At 42.1% G+C, this 24,705-nt stretch overlaps 1 protein-coding gene across 2 annotated transcripts in view; it reads left to right on the forward strand.

The window, feature by feature from the left end:
* LOC123520788 (glutaredoxin-3-like) overlaps positions 1-24,705 on the forward strand; it is a 62,699-nt gene that overhangs the window by 10,441 nt on the left and 27,553 nt on the right. For both annotated transcript variants that reach the window (XM_045283381.1, XM_045283383.1), the window contains exons 3-7: positions 26-187; positions 609-747; positions 1,947-2,074; positions 5,796-5,902; positions 6,018-6,128. In XM_045283381.1, coding sequence (XP_045139316.1) covers positions 26-187; positions 609-747; positions 1,947-2,074; positions 5,796-5,902; positions 6,018-6,128 — 647 coding nt within the window. The remainder of the gene's footprint in view (positions 1-25; positions 188-608; positions 748-1,946; positions 2,075-5,795; positions 5,903-6,017; positions 6,129-24,705) is intronic.

The raw sequence follows: 24,705 nt of genomic DNA on the forward strand, positions 1-24,705 counted from the left end.
GTCATATTGTCTTCATGTCTTTCAGGATGTTCAGTTTTGTATTGTGCCAGCCGAAGACCTGTCAGAAGTTAGCCTGAAGTACAAGATTGCTGCAGTCCCCACATTTCTATTGCTGCGAGGTGGCCAGGTGGTGGAGAAGGTGGAGGGTGCCAATGCAGCAGACCTCACCAATAAAGTGAAGACACAAGTGAGTTTTGAGAGCTTTTATTTAAATTTACCAAAGTAAATCCCATCCATAAAGATTTCTGTTTGAATATTTCAGCCATATCAGTTCTTCCTCATGGCAAAACACTAAATCTTGACATCATGTTTTTGATATATTATGGGGAAGTACTGTGGATGAGCTTAAAAGAGGGTATTTCTAATATCATGTCACCTAAACAAACAGGTGCTGACTTCATTTTTTGCCTGGTTTTTGTAAGGTAGAATGTCATAATTTTGAAATGGATGTTCCCTATGAAAATTTTATCCATAAAAAATTGAAAATTGAGCAGTTTTTAATGTATTAGTTTTGTCTTCATATTTTATCTTGCATGTTGCTGGACTTTGATAGACTCATCACTGTATAGCATTTAAGCAAGAAAACACACATGATTTATGTTTTCCAGGCTGCCAAGGCTTCATTGGTGTCCTGTGCCCCAACTGCTTTGACCCCAGAGCAAGACCTCAACACTCGCCTGAAGAAGCTGATCAACTCATCCAAGTGCATGCTTTTTATGAAAGGTTCACCTGATGCACCAAGATGTGGTAAGATCCCTAGCTCTTGTATCTGTTGCTCATAGATTCTTGGGAAGAATGTATTTGCTTGCCAAATGATCTATTTCTTCTAAACAGAAAGGAATGAAATAGTAGTGAGAAGCAGAAAATACCAAACCTCACTTTTTAAAAATTCCCAATACAGTACAGGCAACCTCCGTTTAACGAAGGTTCACACAACAAAATTTCGCTACAACGAAGGTTTCATTTTACTACCATCTGCTCGTTTAACGAACACCAAACTCGCTTTAACGAAGTTTTATCCAGGTAATTTTTTCCAAGTTTGAAAGCCCCGTTGTATCATGCAAGTCAACAAGCCTTTGAATACACCAGGAGCTGCAAATACTAAGGCCTGCCTCAGGAGAAATTCTGAGTCATCTGTAGAATCAAGATCAAGATCAAGATCAAGCTTCTCGTGGACAACACGCACCACATAATGGCGTCAGCAGCAGCTCGTCTTCACTCGCTCAACTTACCACCAAAACGCCCTGCAATGTGGCCTAGCGTTCCTAAGAAGACCAGGAAGTCTCTTACTCTGGAAGTGAAGCTGGATATTATTCACAGACACGAAAGAGGAGAGAAAACTATAGCATTGCTGGCCACCATCTTGACTCCATATACTGTCTCTACTATTTTCAAGTCAGCAGACTATTAAGAAGGCTGGTGAGACTGTGTCTTCCTTGCAAGCTAAAAGAACCACCTGAACTCGTGACTCTACAATGGATAAAATGGAAAGCCTTGTGGAAATGTGGTACATAAGTTTTGTAAGCAGTACAATGTGCCCTTTGTTTACATTCCACAGGTTGCTGGTTAGTGTCTTTCTCGTTTCACTTTCCCTCCCTTCATAAATTTAAGATCAACAACATTGTAAAGTTACATACATACATACATTAGTGTACATTATAATGACTTAAATTAAATCTAACTGCCTAAATGTTAAACTTCATAATTTTTACTTTCATTACACCTTTCACTGTACTATGATGCACTCTCACTTTGCTTACTCTCAGTGGAAGTTCATGTCAGGGGTTATGATCGGTTCGCTTAACGAAGTTTCGCTTAACAAAGTGTTTTTTATGAAAGTAACCCCTTCATTAAGCGGGGGTTGCCTGTACTTTATTTTGGTTGGTTTATTGAGTTCATACTAAGTGTTGTCTATATAGTAATAAGAAATGTTCCTTTTCTTGCAGGATTTAGTCGTACAACAATTGAACTCCTTAATAAGCTTGAAGTAGATTACTCCAGTTTTGATATTTTAAGCAATGAAGAAGTTCGGCAGGGCCTGAAGACGTACTCCAACTGGCCCACATACCCACAGGTTTGTAAGGTTACCTTGAATGAGTAGTCATAGTGGACAGAATTTTAAGATAAATTTCAGTACATTTACATTACCAACTTGAAAAGAGGGATGAACTTGTCTAAGTAACAGGTAAAGGATGTTTGGCTCGATTGGTTGCTGTTCTGTGTGGTAGACATCCAAGCTGGCTGGTTAACGTTACTCCCAGCATGCCTTGACAAAGTATGGCAGAATTGGGGTCAACATAATGGATATAGTTAAGCAATTTCTGTAGTCCTCATTCTTATGTATTGTGAATATGATGTACCTGCTTATGATGATCACTTGTGATATTGCCAACACATTTTGGTATTTTGGTCTTGCTCTTGCTTCATCTTTAAATTGAATGCTGAAACATATCTTACTAGGGACATGTGTTGTCATGAAGAAAAGAGATGGTGCAAAGTTGTGCTACACAATCATATAGTGAACACTTTGTTACTCGTATGCACACCAAATGAACAAAATAGTAACAATCTTAGAGGTAAAGTATAAAAAACATAAGATTTGATGCTTAACTAATGGGGAGTTTTTAGAACTAGTGGTTGTCACTAGATGGCAGCACAATACATGTCCCCTTGACTCAAACAAGGTTAATGTAGAATATACCTACAATGCCATTCAATAAACATAGAGATGCAATAAGTTGATATAATATATTTTTTTTACATAATTCCTTCTAAGTATTAACACAGGTAAAATCAAACCCTATTCATGGACAAATGTATATAAGTTGATTTTCTAGTGAATTGGCATTGAGGCTTATTTGGTCATCTCCACATTCCAAAAGAGTACACCCTTGACTGGAGGTGTATTGATCCAATCGACAGTAAACATTATCACTTTCACTTAAAAGTCCAAACCTCATAGATCATCCTACTAGTAGTATATGGAAACAACAATTCTAATTAAGAATAGGCAACTTGAGTATCCTGATGAGAATGTTGCTGTCTAACACAACCTGGGCTGGCCACCTGTTTAACTTAATCAACAAACACATTGTTGAAGAAATAGTTAATTCCTGCTGTAATGTCCATGCCAATACACCATGAGGAGGAGGAAAGCTTCACATATTCCCCTCTTCATCCTGTACAAAGTACTTCTTGATTTGTTTGTTCTGTGCTGGACTATTTTGCCGTGTCTTGATCTTGGCTTGTGAAAGCGATGCTAAAATGATAATATCCCTACAAAAAATAATTCTATCCACATATGATGTTGCTGAGTAAGCTGGGTTGTGCTATATAATACCGTCAATAGTTTTACATTTTTCGTCTCCAAATCAATTGATTTTAGACTTGTAATATGCTGTATTTAAGATTCTGATAGCAGTATTACAAGATAATCACAAAAAAATGTTACTATTTTGACCCACTTCTCCCAAAATTTTCTATACAGGACATTTCAAAGTAGATACAGAATGTCAACAGTATCATAATCATCTGTGCATTGGTATGCACCAAGGATTTAACCCATTTGTGGTTACTTATATTGTTGAACCTCCATAAGTCCCATAACTCAGACCCCAATAACTCTAATTTCGTGATAAGTTGGACTCTGACCGACCCAGGGACTAAAGTCTGAGTTGAACTGCCAGCCCAGGTTTTTTTTTTCATCCAAAAATTTTTTTCACTTTGCTGTATCTTGTATTCTATTGACATTATCAGCAATTAATTCTAACAAAAAATTGCATTTTAGTTGTAGTTTAAAATTATATCAAACAAAAGTTCATCAGTGTTTATACCGATTTTATGAAAGTCTGAAGTGCAAAAATCCACTTGTTGAGATATTTGCTCCTAAAGATTTTTCATAATTTCGTCCTTGTTTTACTATTTGTATTCATCTGATTAACATGAAATTTTCACACATGATTATGTATACAATGGTGACCTCGTGGAGCATGATAGGATGATAACGCATCAGATTTCTGTTTCCTTAGAAAATGTTATTCACTCATATGTTAGGGTTAGGATTTGGAAGGAGCCATAGATCATAGCAGTCTTATGATATAGAAAGAGGGTGGAGAAGTGTGGTAGTGAGGCATGGGGTGAGGGAGTGAGACGGGGAGATAACACATGTGACGGAGGAGAGAGAGGAGGAGGATTCAAGATCCAACTGTCTCCTAATAGTACGTTTGTTTGTTTCGTGTTGTCTTCTCTTCTTGAAGTTTCTGATTCTAATTCTCATCAATTTATGTCTATAAGGACATTATTTCTGAAAGATTTGAGAGCTGAATAATGAATGCACCTGCCCTCTTGATGCCTGGCCACGTTCTGTGTAGGGCTTGAGTCATGCTATGACACAACTGCACGGGGCATTTAAGAATGAGTTGAGAGAGACATAGTAATCCCAAAATTTTTAATCCCCCCAAGATTAAATACAGTAAGCCCCCACACTGGGTGAATCTCAGCTTGGCATAATTCACTTTTGGCAGTAGGGTGGTCATGGACCACCGAGTGCACGCTTGGCGATTTGAATTCAAACTTGGTGGTCCCCTGACAGTCGCACGGCAAACCATGTGGCTCCCTGTGACATCAGACCTCTCTCTAAACCTATCAGAACACAGTGTGAGAGTCCCGTTCAGCCGTTTTGTTTGTGCTACCCTCTGTTCTGCTAGTGTGGGAACGAATTCTGGCGATTTGCCGCCAACATGGCCTCTACCATCGCAATAGATTACCGGTGGGGGTAAGGACTATGGTGGTGGCGGCAAGGGCGAAAGTGGGCGAGGGAAACGGGTGGAAAAGCAGGAGTACAGACGGGGAAAGCATCAGAAATGCTTGTTTATTGGTCTGTTTTGTACATGTGTTTGGCAGAATTCGCATTTGGCGGTAGTTTCACCAGACTAAATAATTTGCTAAGTGCGGGGGCTTACTGCTTACTGTATATAAATCATGCATCGCCTAAATAGTATAAAAATTGAACTACCTGCCTGGCATCGGTGGCGTGGCTCTGTCAGACATATTCTCACCACCCAGATATTGTTTTCAACTCTTCTTCTAACAGTTGTTTTACTCTTCTAAAACACTACATTCCTATGATTTTGTACTACATGTAATTCTGAATGGAAAACATAGAGAGGAAATATGGCATAACAATAGTTTCCTTTTTTACAAGACTACATTCTTATGATGATGTGTCAGTAGGCTATGAGAATACTTATATTAAAATAGTTTAGTAATTCTGAACAGGAAACATAATAAAAGAAAATGTGGCATAACATAATCTTCATCTTTATCACTAGCACCTAATGTAGCTTCACTGTCAGTCACCCTCCTTATCATTGAAATGAAACTGGATTTGCTCATCAGTTAGAGTGCTGAGTCAACATCTATGTGCCATATTGTATAAGCATGCTCTGAACCTTTAAAACTGCCACACACAGCATCATCACTTGAGAAAAGATACCTAACACTTCCAAAAATATAATCATAAACCACTTGAAGCATTTAATTTACTTGGGGAAGGAAATTAATAAAACATCACATGATGTGCTTGACCACAGGGAATAACATCAACATGTCATGGTACGTAGTTGACCATGAACGGGTTAATACAACAATATTTTAGCTCATTTCAGTTGGGGACATATAACAGAGGTAACATCTGATGGATTAGTTCTGAAAACTCCCCAGTATAAGTCTGTAAGTGCTTGTGCTTGTGCTATATTGATAATGCTTTATTTTGACATCTGATGTGTTGTTTGCAGCTTTATGTTGATGGTGAACTGGTTGGTGGGCTGGACATTCTCAAGGAAATGGATGCGTCTGGGGAACTGAGTTCAATGCTTCCAAAAAAACAGAAATTAGAAGATAGGTGAGAATTTTTATCCTTATTTTGTATAGAATAGATGTTTTTTGTTTTTATGATATTCATTCCATGTTAAGTGATAAGTGAGCAAGACATTGTGTTTATGGTTGTTTATTTCCAGATTGAAAATGCTAATAAACAAGGCACCACTGATGGTGTTTATGAAGGGAGATCGGGAAGCACCGAGGTGTGGCTTTTCTAAGACCATGATTGGGATTCTCAATGATACCAAGTAAGAAATATTGACTCACTTGGGGGAACGGGAACTCACACATATGTATTTGTTGCCACACACTTCCATCTGGTGGACAGATACACATCTTACTTAGGATGTTCTGCATCCAGATGTAAATATGTTTTGTATAATTTTAGTTTGGTTTAGCTACAGTATGCATGGTTTTAGGAATAATGATATGGGTAACAATTATATGGTTATGAAGAATGAATTATGCTGTGAAAACTTTACAGACATACAGGCAACCCCCGTTTAACGAAGGGATTACGTTCCTAAAAAACACTTCGTTAAGCGAAACTTTGTTAAGCGAACTGATTATAACAAGTTTAACCCCTGATTTGAACTTCCATTCAGAGTAAGCAAAGCGAGAGTGCATCATAGTACAGTAAAATGTTTAATGAAAGTAAAAATGATGAAGTTAAACATTTAGGTAGTTTAATTTAAGTCATTATAATGTACACTAAAGTATTTATGTACGTAACTTTATAATGTTGATGATCTTAACTTTATGAAGGGAGGAAGAGTGAAATGGGAAAGACACTAACCAGCAACCTGTGGAATGTAAACAAGGTGTGCATCATTGTACTGCATACAAAACTTATGTACCACATTTCCACAAGTCTTTCCATTTTATCCATTGTAGAGTCACGAGTTCAGGTGGTTCTTTTAGCTTGCAAGGAAGATACAGTCTCACCAGCCTTCTTAATAGAGTCTGCTGACTTGAAAATAGAGACTATAATGGTGGCCAGCACTGCTATAGTTTTCTGGCCTCTCGTGTCTGTGAATAATATCTAGCTTCACTTGGAGAGTAAGAGACTTCCTGGTCTTCTTATGAACACTAGGCCAATTGCAGAGCGTTTTGGTTGTAAGTTGAGCTATGGAAGACAAGCTGCTGCTGACGCTGTTATGTTTTGACTGGGGAGCGAGTGTTGCGCGATCTTGATCTTGATCTTGATACTACAGTCGACTCGGGATTACTCCTGAGCTGGGCCTTTGGATCGGCAGCTCCTGTAGACAACAAAAAAAAGGCACACGGAAAAAAAAAAGAAAAAAAAGGAAACAGGGTCCTTTGCTCTAACCGTCTGTACATCTGGCACGCCACATTCTCTCCAGAAACTCCTTCACCACCTCAATCATCCTTTCATTCATTTCTCTACTCAGTCCCAGCAGCACCACCATTCATTCTCTCCCCGTCTTTTCCACTCTTTCGTTCCTATTATGCCCTAACTCAGTCAACACCACTTGCATCATCTCATACCTGTCTCTGGCATACTTTACACACTCCAGCATCACATGCTCCACCGTCTCGTCCTCTCCCGAATCACACATTTGGCACACTTTGCTGCGGGACTCAGACCACCTGTAAGTCCTTGCATTCACATCTATACACTGTGCCCTAGCTTTGAAGAGAAGATCACCTGGGTACCCAGGCTTCCATCGTACCACCTCTCATACATCGGGGCCTCGTTCACCTTGTACCATTCCAGAGTAGTCTTTCGTTCCATCCCATTCCTCCACTCATTCAGTCCCATACTCTTCACATCTCTGTCTATCTCACTCTTCCACTTCCTCACATCCCATTCTGTTCCCACTCTGCCTCTTCTCGTCATGACCCATTCCAGCTCATTCTGATTCACCCCAGCCATTCTCACTGCCCACCCAACCTGTAGACCAGTGTTTCCCAAACTTTTTAGTACGTGACCCCTTACAGCAGTACCAAACCTGTCATGACCCCCACATTTATAAGCCTTCCAAAATCGTACTAATTTTAAATGGCACAGATATATTTTAAAATTATAAATATTAATCACAGCAGAGAAAAATAAAATCTCCATTGATCTTTATCAATGTTTATTATAACAATGACTGATTTATTAACATTTTAATGTGAAGAATGTACCTGCTTCTTTGCTACAAGCAAATCAATACGAGGGTCTGTATGGCTCAAGGCACATCGCATGTCTGCTTCAGCATTCAACCTGTTTCTAGCCTTCAATTTGATCACCAGGAGAGTCGAGAAACCACTTTCACAGAGGTAAGTGGATGAAAAAGGAATGAGTACTTTCAGGGCAAATTTGCTGGTCTTGGGGAAAGCGGAGAGCATCTTGACCCAGCAGTTAGAGCTGTTGAACTGTTGCTGTTCCTGGAACTTCTCTTTCGCTGGTGTTGTTGATGAGCTCCAAGAATTCCTCTTGTATGTCATCAGGAAGTTCATCCACAGTGCATCGGAAAGGATTGCGAGCAAGTGTCAGCTGTACATTTTCATTTATATCAGTTTCATGAAAATAGCATTTGAACTCTTCTTGGAGGATTATCAAGTGTTCCTTGATCTCTTGTTGCAGCTCCTCGGCAAGTGGTTCTTCTCCGATGACCTCGTTCAGACGCTGAAAGGAAGCTACATTTCCCCTTTCAACTTTCCTCTTCCAGAGAGCTAACTTGTCGAGGAAAGCCTTGATGGCATCGGTATGCATTATGATAGTGGTATCTGGGCCCTGTAGTTGCCGGTTGAGTCCATTCAAAGCTTCAAAAACATCTGCCAAGTAGGCAAGACTACACTTAAATGGCCCCTGAATGTCATTTAACAGCTGATCCGTTTTCTTCCCTTGAGCTGCCAGAAATATCAGCAATTCATCAAAGAGTTCAAGTACACGGGCGAGAACATTACCCTTTGACAGCCAACGAACAGATGTGTAGAAGAGTAGATCTTGGTGAGCAGAATCCATGTCTTGGCACAACCTACGAAACAGCCTGGTGTTGAGTGCCCCTCCTTTGATATGGTTGACGATGCGGATCAGGCAGTGTGTTGTAATGATGTCTGGGTTCTTCTTTTTCACCAGTGCCATAAATCCTGACCTGGAGCCGAGCATGCTGGGGGCTCCGTCCGTACAGACACCAACCAATTTTGCCCACGAGAAGGACTGATGAGGTGGCGTCGTGGCGGCAGTGTTGCCATCTCGAAATTTGTAAATCGGCTAAGCTGGCCGCTAGATCTAGCCGATTCTAGCGGCTTCTAGCCAGAAAATGGCCAATCTGGCAACACTGTGTGGCGGGTCTGGCAGCCGTGGTACTTATAGTGGACTACCGGTCTGCGCATGCACTCGAGCCAGCTCCGAGACTGACTGAAAAGTTTAGCCCCGTTCTGGCAAGCTGAATGTAGTACATACAGTTGTTAGACCCTTCATGACCCCCAGAAAAGGGCTCATGACCCCTTTGGGGGTCATGACCCCCAGTTTGGGAACCCCTGCTGTAGACCATTCCTCTCTGTCATTCTCATACACCTTTTCCTCCATTTGCTTCCACTTTCACTCCACAGATACACCTTCCTTGCTATTCTTGCATCATCCATTCTCTCAAGCCTAATCTTGTACCTAAGTGTCGCTTTTATAAGTCTTTCCCTAAAAGAGCTCCATCCCATATCCCCTCTTAAGGCTTCTACTGCCGTGTACCTCGGTGCATTCAGTGTCAGCCTAGCTACTCTACACTGCCCCACTTCTAACTTGTCAATTTCACTCTCGTTCCATGCAATCACATCCATACCATACATTATACTGGGACAGCCACACTCTTCCACACTTCTCTCAGCACGTCATACTTACTTGCTCTCATCCTTGCCGCTTCCTAAACGCCCACCCACTGGTTCACCAAGCTTATTTTTTCATTCTTTGACTTTTCACACCCATTCGGACTCATCCACATCCCTAAGTACTTGTATTCTTGTGCCTGCTTCAACTCATTCTCTCCCATCCTCCATGCTGCATTACATTCATCCTCCGACCTATTCACAATTATCACCTTACTCTTCTCACTTTTTTTTTTTTTTTTTTTTTTTTTTTTTTTTTTACATTACAAGGGCACTGGCCAAGGGCAAACAAAGTGTTGGAAAAAAAAAAATCCCGCTGGTTGCCAGGCCCTGTTAAGAAGAAAGTAGAAAGAGAAAAAACAAAAAAAATCTAAAAGGAGGGTCCAGTTAACGTAAGAGGTGTCTTGACACTCCTCTTTTGAAAGAGTTTAAGTCATAGGCAGGTGGAAATACAGACACAGGTAGAGAGTTCCAGAGTTTACCAGTGTAGGGAATGAAGGAGTGAAGATACTGGTTAACTCTTGCATTAGGAAGATGGACAGAATAGGGATGAGAAGAAGTAGAGAGTCTTGTGCAGCGAGGCCGCAGGAGGGGGAAGGCATGCAGTTAGCAAGTTCAGAAGAGCAGACAGCATGAAAACAGCGGTAGAAGACAGATAAAGATGCAACATTGCGGCGGTGACTTAAAGAATCAAGACAGTCAGTTAGAGGAGAAGAGTTGATAAGACGAAAAGCTTTAGATTCCACCTTGTTTAGTAAAGCTGTGTGTGGATCCCCCAGACATGAGAGCCATACTCCATACACGGGCGGATAAGGCCCTTGTACAGAGCAAGCAGCTGGGAGGGAGAGAAAATGGACGAAGACGCCATAGGACACCTAACTTCTTGGAAGCTGATTTAGCAAGAGTAGAGATGTGAAATTTCCAGTTTAGATTTTTAGTGAAGGATAGACCGAGTGTGTTTAATGTAGAGGAGAGGGAAGTTGAGTGTTATTGAAGAAGAGAGGATAGTTGTCTGGAAGGTTATGTCGAGTAGATAGTTGTAGAAATTGAGTTTTTGAGGCATTGAACAAAACCAGGTTTTCTCTGCCCCAATCAGAAACAAGTGAAAGATCAGAAGTTAGGCGTCCTATAGCATCTCGCCTTGAGTCATTTAATTGTTGTTGGGTTGGGCGTCTGTTGAACGCTGTTGAATAATGCAGGGTGGTATCATCAGCATAGGAGTGGATAGGGCATTGAGTCAGATTTAGGAGATCATTGATGAATAATAGAAAGAGAGTGGGTGATAGGACAGAACCCTGTGGAACACCACTGTTGATAGTTTTAGGGAAGAACAGTGACCGTCTACTACAGCAGCAATAGAACGATCGGAAAGGAAACTGGAGATGAAGGTACAGAGAGAAGGATAGAATCCGTAGGAGGGTAGTTTAGAAATTAAAGATTTGTGCCAGACTCTATCGAAGGCTTTCGATATGTCAAGGCCGACAGCAAAGGTTTCACCGAAGTCCCTAAAAGAGGATGACCAAGATTCAGTTAGGAAAGTAAGAAGATCACCAGTAGATCTGCCTTTACGGAAACCATACTGGCAATCAGAGAGAAGGTTGTGAGCTGATAGATGCCTCATTATCTTCCTATTAAGGATAGACTCAAAGGCTTTAGAAAGGCAGGAAATCAAAGCTATAGGGCGGTAGTTAGAAGGATTGGAGTGGTCACCTTTTTTAGGGACAGGTTGAATGTGAGCAAACTTCCAGCAAGAAGGATAAATAGAAGTAGAGAGACACAGATGAAAGAGTTTGACCAGGCAGTGAGCGAGTTCGGAAGCACAGTTTTTGAGAACAACAGGAGGGACTCCATCCGGACCGTAAGCCTTCCGAGAATCAAGGCCAGAGAGGGCCAGGAAAACGTCTTTATAAAGAATTTTAATTTTAGGGATGAAGTAGTCAGAGGGTGGAGGAGTAGGAGGAATATGCCCAGAATCATCCAAAGTTGAGTTGGTAGCAAAGGTTTGAGCGAAGAGTTCAGCTTTAGAAAAGAAGAGACAGCTGTAGAGCCATCTGGATGAAGTAAAGGAGGAAAGACGAAGAAGTAAAGTTGTTAGAGATATTATTGGCTAGATGCCAGAAATCTCGAGAGGAGTTAGAATTGGAAAGACTTTGACATTTTCTATTGATGAAAGAGTTTTAGTAAGTTGGAGAATAGATTTGGCATGATTACGGGCAGAAATATATAGGGCATGAGTTTCAGCAGTTGGATGGCTACGGAACCGTTTGTGAGCCGCCTCTCTATCATTGACAGCACGAGAACAAGCAGAGTTAAACCAAGGCTTTTTAGCTTTAGGGTTAGAGAAAGTATGAGGAATGTATAGCTCCATGCCAGAGATAATCACCTCTGTTATGCGCTCGGCACAAAGAGAAGGATCTCTGACATGAAAACAATAATCATCCCAAGGGAAATCAGAATAGTACTGCCTTAGTTCCTTCCACTTAGCAGAGTTAAAATGCCAGAAGCACCTCCGCTTAGGCGGGTCCTGAGGCTGCACTGGAGTGATAGAACTGGTAACGGAAATTAGATTGTGGTCGGAGGAGCCCAACGGAGAGGAAAGTTTAACAGAGTAAGCAGAAGGGTTGGAGGTTAGGAAAAGATCAAGAATGTTGGGCGTGTCTCCAAGGCGGTCAGGAATACGGGTAGGGAACTTCACTAGCTGCTCTAGGTCATGAAGGATAGCAAAGTTGAAGGTTTGTTCACCAGGTTGGTCAGTGAAAGAAGATGAAAGCCAAAGCTGGTGGTGAACATTGAAATCCCTAAAATGGAGATCTCAGCAAAAGGAAAGTGAGATAAGATGTGCTCCACCTTGGAAGTCAAATAGTCAAAGAATTTTACATAGTCAGAGGAATTAGGTGAGAGGTATACAGCACAGATGAATTTAGTTAGAGAGTGACATTGAAGTCTTAGCCAGATGGTAGAAAATTCTGAAGATTCAAGATTGTGGGCACGAGAGCAAGTGGTGTCGTTACGCACGTATGCGCAACATCCAGCTTTGGATTGAAAATGAGGATAGAGCAAGTAGGAGGAACAGAAAAGGGCTGCTGTCAGTAGTCACAGACAACTGTGTTTCGTTAGGAAGAGAAGATGAGGTTTAGTAGAGGAGAGGTGGTGTTCCACAGATTGAAAATTAGAACGAAGGCCACGAATGTTGCAGAAATTGATAGTGAAAGTATTAGATGAAGTGTCAAGACACCCAAGGTCGACAGCAGAGGGCAGTCCGACCTGGGGACATTTATGGTCCCTCCCAGAGGGGACTCCGAGGCAGGGCGTGGTGAAGCCATTATTAAATTTTGATTTGAAGAGAGTGTAAAAGTGTAAGGTGTTGTAGTGTAGTGTAGGAAGTAGTAGAAGTTGTCTTTAGAGGGCAGGCTGCAGCTGCTCAATTGTATAAATGAGACCACAAAGGGAACCGGGAAGAGAGGACACGGGGAATCACTCAGTCTGCAGCACTGCCTACATCCCCGTAAGTACCTCTCCTGGAGTATTCCACCGGGCGGCAGGTGACTACTGCCTACTAAACCTAACTCCAAAATCTCTTCCATACCCATCAACCACATCCAGCAGACTTTGCAGCTCCTCTGCTGACTCACTCATAACCACTACATCATCTGCATAAAGAAGCACACCTATCTTATCATTCCCCACACTCACTTCTGCATTCATCCTTCTCATTCTTGCTGCTAACTCCTCTGTGTACAGGCTGAAAAGGGTTGGTGACAAAATACATACTTGCCTAACTCCTCTCTCACTCCTCACCCAGTCTATTTCTATATCTCCTAAACTGTACTTAGCTCTGGTATCAACATACATGCTATGCACTATGTTGACTATCTTGGCACTCAACCCAATCTTTTCTAGGACTCTACCTAGCATCTCTCTATTCACCCTATCATAAGCTTTCTCTATATCCAGGAAACCCAAATACAATTTACCTCCATCCCTCTTTTTTTCTCAGTCATTTCATTCACCACAAACATGTTATCCTCAGCTCTCCTGTCCACACGGAAACCATTCTGCTCCTCACCTAATACTCCATCCCATATCCCCTCTTAAGGCTTCTACTGCCGTGTACCTCGGTGCATTCAGTGTCAGCCTAGCTACTCTACACTGCCCCACTTCTAACTTGTCAATTTCACTCTCGTTCCATGCAATCACATCCATACCATACATTATACTGGGGACAGCCACACTCTTCCACACTTCTCTCAGCACGTCATACTTACTTGCTCTCATCCTTGCCGCGCTTCCTAAACGGCCCACCCACTGGTTCACCAAGCTTATTTTTTCATTCTTTGACTTTTCACACCCATTCGGACTCATCCACATCCCTAAGTACTTGTATTCTTGTGCCTGCTTCAACTCATTCTCTCCCATCCTCCATGCTGCATTACATTCATCCTCCGACCTATTCACAATTATCACCTTACTCTTCTCACTACTAAACCTAACTCCAAAATCTCTTCCATACCCATCAACCACATCCAGCAGACTTTGCAGCTCCTCTGCTGACTCACTCATAACCACTACATCATCTGCATAAAGAAGCACACCTATCTTATCATTCCCCACACTCACTTCTGCATTCATCCTTCTCATTCTTGCTGCTAACTCCTCTGTGTACAGGCTGAAAAGGGTTGGTGACAAAATACATACTTGCCTAACTCCTCTCTCACTCCTCACCCAGTCTATTTCTATATCTCCTAAACTGTACTTAGCTCTGGTATCAACATACATGCTACGCACTATGTTGACTATCTTGGCACTCAACCCAATCTTTTCTAGGACTCTACCTAGCATCTCTCTATTCACCCTATCATAAGCTTTCTCTATATCCAGGAAACCCAAATACAATTTACCTCCATCCCTCTTTTTTTCTCAGTCATTTCATTCACCACAAACATGTTATCCTCAGCTCTCCTGTCCACACGGAAACCATTCTGCTCCTCACCTAATACTCCAGCTCTTTCAATCCACTTACACAATCTGGCATTCAACACCACACTGAACACTTTGCCTATTGTATTGACTAACACGATCGGCCTGTAATTTTTCAACTCATTCTTACTCTTGTGTCCGCCCTTATGCAGCAGAGTCACCCTGCACTCATTCCACATTCTTGGCACCCTCTCCTCCTCCCACACCTGGTTAAAAAGCTCAGTCATCCTGTCAATCACATCACCTCCATTGTTATACAGCTCATATGGTATTTCATCCAGCCCTGCTGCCTTCCCATTCTTCTGTCTTTTCACACACTTCTCCACCTCCTCCCTGCTGATCCTTTCATCCAGTTCATCTGCATTCCTTCTCTCCAGTGTCACACATCCTTCTCTCGCACCAAACACCTCACTTACACCACCCACTTCTTCCCAGAACTGTCTGATTGCCTCTTTCATTCTTTTCTTCTCTGTTACAACTTCACCATTCACCTTCAAACTCTCCACTCCAACACTGTCTGCCATATTCTCACCTCTCAAGAACTTGTACCATTCATGGCCACCTTCCATGCCTTTCTCTCTTAAAGATTCAATCATACTCCATTCACACTTTACTTTGGCCTTCACTATCATTCGCTTTGTCACTCTCTGCTGCTTTACATACATTTCCCATGCATTCTGGTACTCATTCTCTGTCTCATCATTTTCATGCCTCTTTTTCCTCAGCCACCTACTTTGTCTACTTCTCTTTCGCTCCTTTCTAGCCTCTCTGATTTCATCATTCCACCATGGTTTACGTACTTTCTTTCTTCTTCCTACTCTCACATACCCTATCTTGCTCTCTGCAGCACTCCGCACATCCTCTACCAGTCTCTCATTCACGTGCTCCACATCATGTACACTTCCATCATCCCAGCTTCTTGCACTCAGGTCCACCTGGAAGTTTTCCCACCCTACATCTCTCAGTCTCCACTTTCTCTTCTTACTCACCACTTTCACTTCTTTCCTACCATGCAACAGGCACTCCACAACCAGCATATTGTGATCAGACACAATATCCACCATACCATCCTCATCTATCCACATGTGTGACACAATTTCATGCATTCTTCCATTCACCAACACATAGTCTATCGCTGACTCCTGCTCCCTTGCACTCCAAATCACACGTCCCTCAGCCAAAGTTACATTCAGATTCTCTAACTCCATTTCATCCACAAAATCCCCAAGCATCTCACCATTCCTGTTCACACGTTCTCCCAGAATTCCTACATGTGCATTCATATCACCCATCACCAGCACTCTCTCCTCCATGTTCTCTCACAACTCTCTTCAATATGTCATACTTCCTCCTGTTCTCCCTCTCAGCTCTTTCACCCATGACAGTCATGTACACCACCACTAGAACCATGTTCTCCACTCTGCCCCGACCATCTGTGCACTACACTCTCACTGCCAACACATCCTCACTGCTCTCACATGTTCCCACACCAAGCTCCTCTACTTTCAGTCCACTTTCTTTCCTATAGAGAAAGGCTACGCCTCCTCCCTGTGTCTCCTGAGTCTTACGTCCCTTCCCAATCATAGCAAACTCACATCCTTCCATTTGTACCTCACCTCAGGTGCGTCTCTGTAAGCCCGACTATGTCGAACTTCCATTCCTGGAGCTCCCTGGAAATATCCTCAAACTTACCCACACCCCATCCTCTCACATTCATGCGTCCAATCCTCACACTCTCACTTGCCTGGCTGGTGTCTTCTTCCTGGCATGCTTTTGTCGTCTCCCGTCACTGGTCCATCGGCTGCAGCGACCTCGCCCTCACCCACTCACACAGCCGTCGACCCATCCTGGCAGTTCCTGCGTCGTTCAGGTGCACGCCGTCCTTCTCATACAAGCTGAACCGGTCTACCACGCCGTCCATGTCAATGAAGCTCAGCTTGCCTTTTTTCTCCTTCATCCACTCTATCTTCATTTTCAGCAGCTCCTCTTGCAGTCTTCTGTTGGTGGATCTTCTCAGACGTTCGTAGAACGGGCCTTCCTTGGGTCTCTGCATGACACCCACGATGGCCACACTCATGCCGTTGCCTTCCACACTCCTCACAGCATCCACAACATTCCTCACCGTCTCATCTTCACCAACATATTCTAGGCCATTTCCACCTCCTTGGATGATCAGCATCCCGTCCTCCATGCTGGCTGCTTCTTCCTCTACTTTCTTCCTGATGTCCGTGATCTTGGCACCACTCAGGCTGGTGCAGCCACTCCCTCTCATCCTGCACTTCACTTGGCTGGACATCGTCTTCACCATGCTGTCTCCAATAATTCTGATGAGCGTGTTGTCCATGAGAGGCTTGATCTTGATCTTGATCTTTATTCTATAGGTGTCACAGGATTTTTCCTGAGGCAGGCCTTAGTACCAGCAGCTCCTGGTGTATTCAAAAGCCTGTCAGCTTGCGTGATATGGTGAGGCTTTCAAATTTGGAAAAAAATTACCTGGATAAAACTTCGTTAAAGCGAGTTTGGTGTTCTTTAAACGAGCAGATGGTAGTAAAATGAAACCTTCGTTGTAGCGAAATTTCGTTGTGTGAACCTTCGTTAAACGGGGGTTGCCTGTATCTTTATCTTGCACATACTTGCATTAGACACTCAAATACACATGGTGGTATAGTGGATAAGGTGGTGAGTGTGGGATTGGGCAGACATCCACATGTACACTGCTGGTCAGAGTGGAAGGTGCGGGTGACATCTTGTGAAGGAGATTAATGACACAGAAAATATGTTTCAATGAGGGTATTCACCTAAACTAGTACGGTAATTGATAGGGTGCCCTCGTGCCTTCTTGACCTTGAGAGTCTCTTGGGAAGTGAATCACCCAGGTGGTGGAGATACTGAGCATCAATACTGTCCCATATGTCCTGAATAGTGGCTTGGAGGCGTGGGAGGGAGGAGGTATCTCTCTCCTTTAGCTTTAGTTTTATGTACGCCAAGAGATTTTCTATAGGGTTAAGGTCTGGCGAATTTGAAGGCCAAGGTTTTAAAAGGCTGACATTGCAGATATCAAACCAGTCAACAATTAACTTTGCCGTATGGCACGGTGTACCATCTTGCATTGCACTTTTCCATACACTCATATAACTCATGTAGAATTAGATCAAGTAGTTCATGTGAACATTCTTAGGCAAAAACACTAATTTTCCAAGACCATAGAAAGAAAAACAACCCCACACCATCAAAGAATCTAAGTTTTAATGTGAGTGTTGTGTAGTGGGATACAGGTATCCCTTGGTTAACGATAGGGTTACGTTTCCCAAAAACAGATCGCTAACCGAAACGATCGCTAACTGAGGGATTTGAAATTATCAACTACATACATGTATTTCGCGATGCGTAAATAAACGACACTTTCTATGTTGTTAGTTGTTATTTACACCTTTAGAATTGGTAGTACTTACCTTGAGGAGTGGATGTGATATGCGTAGTGTGTTGTTTTGTGCCCCGAGGGACACAGGGCCTTGGAGGATTAAATCTCATCATGCCCACACCGACCCAAACTCGGTCAGCTGCTTCAAACCCTTCAAATTCTTGAGAGAATACGTTTTCCAGTGGGGGTGGGTCATCCAGGCTCTCCTCATCGTCACTCAAGGTTACGGTGGATGTGAAGGATAGATTGGATGTGGGTGGAGTTGTTTTGGAGGTGGATGGAGTTGTTTTGGAAGTGGGTGGAGTTTTTTTCGAGGTAGCAGGACGAACTTTGAAGTACGACGAGATGACTCCTATGGAAGTAGATGGGATTGCTTTGAGGTGGATGGGGTAGCTTGGGAGGTGGATGGAGTTGCTTGATCGGTAGATGGGGTTGCTTGGGATGTGGATGGGGTTGCTTGGCGGTGAGTGGTTTGAAGAAAGATGAGATGACTGTCTGTTTTGCCATCCTTTTCTTTGCCTCAAATAGTTCTTTATACACTTTCATGTCATTTTCTATAGCATTAGTCACGCCATTACTTCGGTTTGGGTTGGGGTCATTCTCCTGGAGAAGATGTATGGCCTGGTTAATATGATTAAAAATCTCCTCGAAAATCTTGACGGAGAGGGTTCTTTCAGGCTCCTTGTCCTCCTCCATTTCCTCCAAAGTATTTTGTTTCTCCAACTCCATGAGGTCGTCGTTGGAGAGAGGCTCAGAATGACTGTCCAGCAGTTCTTGTACGTCATTCTCGTCCACCTCATTGAAGCCTGCCTTATGGGAGATATGAACGATGTCTTTCCTTACTGCTGTAACATCGACAGGGACTTCCTGTTTACGCTTCCACGCACTCAGGCCACAAATTACGCCAACATCCATTCATTGCCGACTTGGACACCTCCTTCCATGACTCGTCGATGTTGTCGATCCCTTTTAATGTTATAATCCTTCCAAAATTGTTTCATGGTCGGCTTGTCAGGGTGTCAATGCAGGCCAACAGCTGTTTCATGGTGCGCCGCTGGTAATAGGCCTTGAAAGTAGCGATGACTCCTTGGTCCATCGGCTGGATGAGGGCAGTTGTGTTTGGGGCATAAACATGACCTCAATATTATCTGCCCAGTCATTCATGCTCTCTGGGTGGCTGGGGCGTTGTCACACAGCAAGAGAAATCTGTTAGCAATGTTGTTTTGGGCAGCATATTCTTTTAGGAATTTGGAGAGGTATCCTGTCACGTAACTTTGCATGATAACAGTCGTCATCCACCCTTTTGTTTGCCTTCCATACTACGGGCAAATATTCCTTAATATAGCCAGACAGAGCTCTTGGGTTTTGGGAATGGTAAATAAGGCATGGTTTAAGCTTAAGATCACCAGCGCATTCCCCCACCAATAATGTTAACCTGTCTTTAGATGCCTTGAATCCTGGTGCCGACTTCTCCTCCTTTGCTATAAACGTTCTCGATGACATCTTCTTCCAATACAGGCCTGTCTCACAAAGTTTAGAACCTGCTTGGCTGAATAACCTCCTTCCTCGATGCGCCTTTAAGCAAAGGCTTGAAGGCGTTGCAGCGGTTGATCCGAACTCGCTGCCTCCCACTAACCTTGAGGTTGTGTAGACTCACGATGTTTGAAACGTTCAAACCACCCTTACTGGCCTTGAAGGACACTGTCTCGCCTATGTTGAATTCTGGTTTCAGGTCCTCCCACAGGCTCAGTGCCTTAGTAGTAACGAGTTGGGTAGAAAGAGGCATGCGGCGGTGTGTGTGGTCTTCAATCCATAGCCTCAGCAAACGCTCCAATTTTTCCATAATCGGTTCCTGTTACGAGTTGTTGTGTGTTTGTGCAGGTTTGTGACTTGGTTGGCCTGCTGCTTCACTTGTACTTTTTCTGGAGAACTGTTGATACAGTTGATTGAGATAAAGGGACCAGGTCTGTTTACTGCACGGGCCGCTGGTGGACACATCGCGATTGCGATCGTTTCTCTGGTTGTCTGTAACCTGAAAGCTTGCCCCATCTGACCAAAGTACTCTATGCCACTTACCTAAGTCCCAATCTTTGTGCTGAGACACAAAATGCAAGCCTGTCACGGTGACCATTGTGTGAAGCAAGGTTTTGAAATTGCGCGCCACCTCTGGTATGACATGTCGTCTTTCACACATTATCTCCGCACACTTCTTTCAATCACCCAGTCAGCAAAGAGGGTTCCTGGCCTTAAGTTCCTTGCTGTGTATGCGAGAATTGGCCTCAAGCTGTCTTTGAATAACATTCAGAGTTCTCTGGGTCACACTGCGCTTATGCCCTTCAGGGTTATAAGGTGGTGGCGAAGTCTCTTCCTCACGATAAATTTTGGTCTAATGTTGAACAATTCTGAGAGGTATGCCGAGGCAATTTCTTGATTTGACTTATTCTCCCTCACTAAGGCACAAATGACTAAGATTTGGGCCTTACCAATTAGTTTCCAAGGTCCCATAATAGATAGTAACAGGGCACAATGGTAAGCTCACGCATCCACAAAAAGGGGCCATGAGGAGGGTGAAAGAAAATTCAAATTCAAACACACGATCCACAGGCAAACGCTGACTAAGGAAACATATCATCCACTGTGACTACTAGAGCTGCAGAGTTGTCAGATAGTGACATACAGCAAATCCTGCCGTATGTTTAAGAGTTAAGAAGGGATGAATGAAATTTGGTCAGAGTGGAAGTCGTAGTCCATTTCTTACATTCTGCACTGACCAGCAGTGTAGGTTCAAATCCCACCATGTGCTGCCTCGAAACCATTCCACTTGCTTGTTGAGTGGTTTAAAGTTACCTACATGTTACCATGATACCCAACTTCTAGGTGGTTACACCAAATATGCACCTGGACCCTAATATGAGTACCACTATAAATAAAATTGTCTGTGCCACTAATGGGTGGAAGCTGAACAGCACTTCCAATACTCTTCAAATATACCTACAGGCACTATAGGCCATAACATAAACACACACACACACACACACACACACACACACACACACACACACACACACACACACACACACACACACACACACACACAATAAATAATTAAAGATCAGTTGAAGGAGGACAAAAAAGAAAGGTCCAAGGAAATGGTTAATGTTATGAAGAATAAGGAAACATTGATAAGAGAAATAGCGGAAAAGAAGAAGAGCGTGTTAATATTTGGGATGAAAGAACAAAATATAACATATAAGCCTAAGAGAATTAAGGAAGAATTAAAAACGGTAAGAGATCTGTTCAAAAATCTAAATGATGATGAAAAAAAGACCTACAAGAAGAAGTGGAAGAGATCCATAGACTGGGTCCGTATAAGGAGGGAGTGAGCAGACCGATTAAAGTAGTACTGAAGTCACAACAATCTGGAGGATATCCTATATAGAACATCAAAGTTAAGAGAGATAGAAGGTTGTAAAGAGGTGTTTGTGAGAAAAAATAGAAATGAGGAAGAGAGGAGAAGATATAAGGAATTGTTGGAAGAGGCGAGAAGGAAAAATGATGAGCGGTCTGAGGAAGAAAGAAAAGTTTTTGGAGAGTTATAGGAGAGAGAGTCAGAAAGTGGTATGTGGAAAGAAGGAATGCAGAGGAACCCCTAGAGGAGCAGTGGGTGGACCGTAATGTATACTAATATAGATGGGATACTGTCAAGTAGATTGGAATTGCAAGACTATATGATGGTGGAGAAGCCTGATATAGTGTGTTTGACTGAGACAAAATTGCATGAAAAAACAAAGATAAATTTGGATAATAAATATAATATATGGAGAAAGGATAGAGAGAGTAAAGGTGGAGGAGGAGTTATGATTATGATGAAGAAATAAATAAATGTGGATAAGGTTTGGTATGGGAAGAACAACGCAGAAGTGATAAGCATAAGGATAAAAAGTGATGGAAAAGAATTAATAATCATGGTGACCTATGTACCTCCTAAAACAAATTCTTGGACATTAAGGGAATACGACAATATGATCAAGGATACTTTACAGAGTTTGGAAAGTGTATTATCTGGAAAAGAAAGGTGATACTAGTAGGAGATTTTAATTGTAAGGAGGTGGATTGGGAAAATCTAGTAAGTGGTGTTGGAGAGGAAGCATGGGGAGAGAGATTTCTTAATCTAATGATGGAAAATATGATGGAACAGAGGGTGAAGGAAAATACTAGATATAGAGGAGATGATGAACCGGCTAGACTGGATTTGGTGTTAACAAGAGAAGTGTACCTATGTGGAGATATACAATACAAATGTCCTTTGGGAAAGAGTGATCATGTGGTTATGGAAATGCAGATAGCAACAACACAGCGAAGGAAGATGAGACATACAGGAGTGGTAGATTGAATTATAGAAAGATGGACACAGAAAGTTTGAAAAATTATTTCAGAAAATTAGATTGGGAGGAGATGTTACAAATCAGAGAAGTGCAAAAAAAATATGAGATTTTTATGAAATATTATAAAGAAGGAGTTATGAAATTTGTACCAAAGTATAAACCGAGAGAGGAAGGAAGAAAGGATTGGTTTAATGCAACTTGTGTTAAGGCTAAGGAAAAGAGAGATGTGGCTTGGAAAAGATGGAAAAGAGCAGGAATATACTAAATAAGGAGAATTATAGAGTGGCAAGAAATGAGTATGTGAGGGTAAGGAGGAGGAAGAAAGAAAATTTGAAAAGATATTGTAGACAAGAGTAAGGAACATCCAAAATTGTTTTACAGGTTCATAAATGGTAAACTTAAAAGAGAGAGTCCATTGAAAGATTAAAAGGAGAGCAAGGGATAGTAGATGACCCTAAGAATATAGCGGAATTGCTAAATAATAGGTTTCAGCAAGTATTTACTAAAGAAACAATGTTTGTAAAGCCTCAGAATGTACAAGGAAATGTGCACATGGATGACATTAAGATACCTAAAAGGAGTTATATAAAATGTTGGAGGAACTTAAAGATGATAAAGCGATGGGACCAGATGAAGTTTCAGGAAAATTATTGAAGGAATGTAGAGAAGAATTGATTGATCCATTATATGATATTATAAGGTGCTCATTAGAAACAGGGGAAGTACCAGTAGAGTGGAAGAGAGCTGAAGTGGTGCCCATTTATAAGGGAGGCAGTAAGGAAGAGCCTCTTAACTATAGACCTGTGTCTCTAACAAGTGTGGTCGGTAAGATTTGTGAGAGGGTGATAAAGAAATATTGGATACGGTTCCTGGAGGATCATAAGTTATTATCGGATCATCAATTTGGCTTTAGGAAAGGGAGGTCATGTGTAACAAATCTACTGAGCTTTTATTCAAGAGTGGTTGACAAAATACAAGAGAGAGAGGGATGGATGGACTGTGTATATTTGGATTTAAAGAAAGCTTTTGACAAGGTACCTCACATGAGACTGTTATGGAAATTAGAGATTTATGGAGGACTGAAAGGAAAAGTGTTAAAGTGGATGGAAAACTACTTGAGATGGAGGGAGATGAGAACGGTAATAAGGGATGCAAAGTCGGACTGGTTGGTGGTGGAGAGTGGAGTCCCACAAGGCTCAGTGCTGGCACCAATACTTTTCCTTGTATATATTAATGACATGCCAGAGGGAGTAAACAGTTATATTAATTTGTTTGCGGATGATGCGAAGTTGTGTAGGTGTGTGAAGAGTGAAGAAGATTGTGAAATTTTACAGGCAGATCTGGATAAGATTTGGGAGTGGAGCAAGAGGTGGCAAATGGAATTTAATCTGAGCAAAAGTCATGTGATGGAGATGGGAAGAGTGGAAGACGGCCAAGAGGGTCATATAAGATGGGTGAAGAAGTAGTGTTGAAAAAGGTGGAAAAGGAAAAGGATTTGGGAGTGATAATACAAGACCATGGGCAGTTTGAGGCTCATATTGATAAGATGTTTGGAGAAACGTATAATTTGATAAAAATATTGGATTAGCCTTCCATTATATGGATAAAGATATGATGAAGAAATTAATTAGTACGGTAATTAGACCAAGATTGGAATATGCTGGAGTGGTTTGGTCCCCTTATAAAAAGAAGCATATAAGGAAGTTGGAGAGATTGCAGAGAATGGCAACAAAATGGTTCCGGAATTGGCAGAAATGACCTATGAGGAGAGATTAAAAGAAATGAATTTGCTTACCTTGGAACAAAGAAGAGAAAGAGGAGATTTAATACAGGTTTATAAACTGTTGAACGGACTGGATGAAGTGGATAATGAGCAAATGATGTTGAGAGAGGAAAACTTAAATAGAACTACGAGATCGCATAGTAAAAAGATAGCCAAGGAATATGCTTGAAGGATGTGAAGAAATATAGTTTCCCACAAAGATGTGTGGAGGTGTGGAATGGTTTGTGTGAGGAGGTGGTGTCAGCGAGGAGTGTGCATAGTTTTAAAGGAAAGTTGGATGTGTGTAGATATGGAGACGGGGCCACACGAGTATGATACCCAGGCCCTGTAAAATTACAACTAGGTGAATACACACACACACACACACACACACACACACACACGGCGACGACACGAGTGCCAACCGTGAAGTGACTATTGGAGGAGAT

The sequence above is a fragment of the Portunus trituberculatus genome, chromosome 47 (assembly GCF_017591435.1).
Source record: "Portunus trituberculatus isolate SZX2019 chromosome 47, ASM1759143v1, whole genome shotgun sequence".
Taxonomy (NCBI): Eukaryota; Metazoa; Arthropoda; class Malacostraca; order Decapoda; family Portunidae; genus Portunus; species Portunus trituberculatus.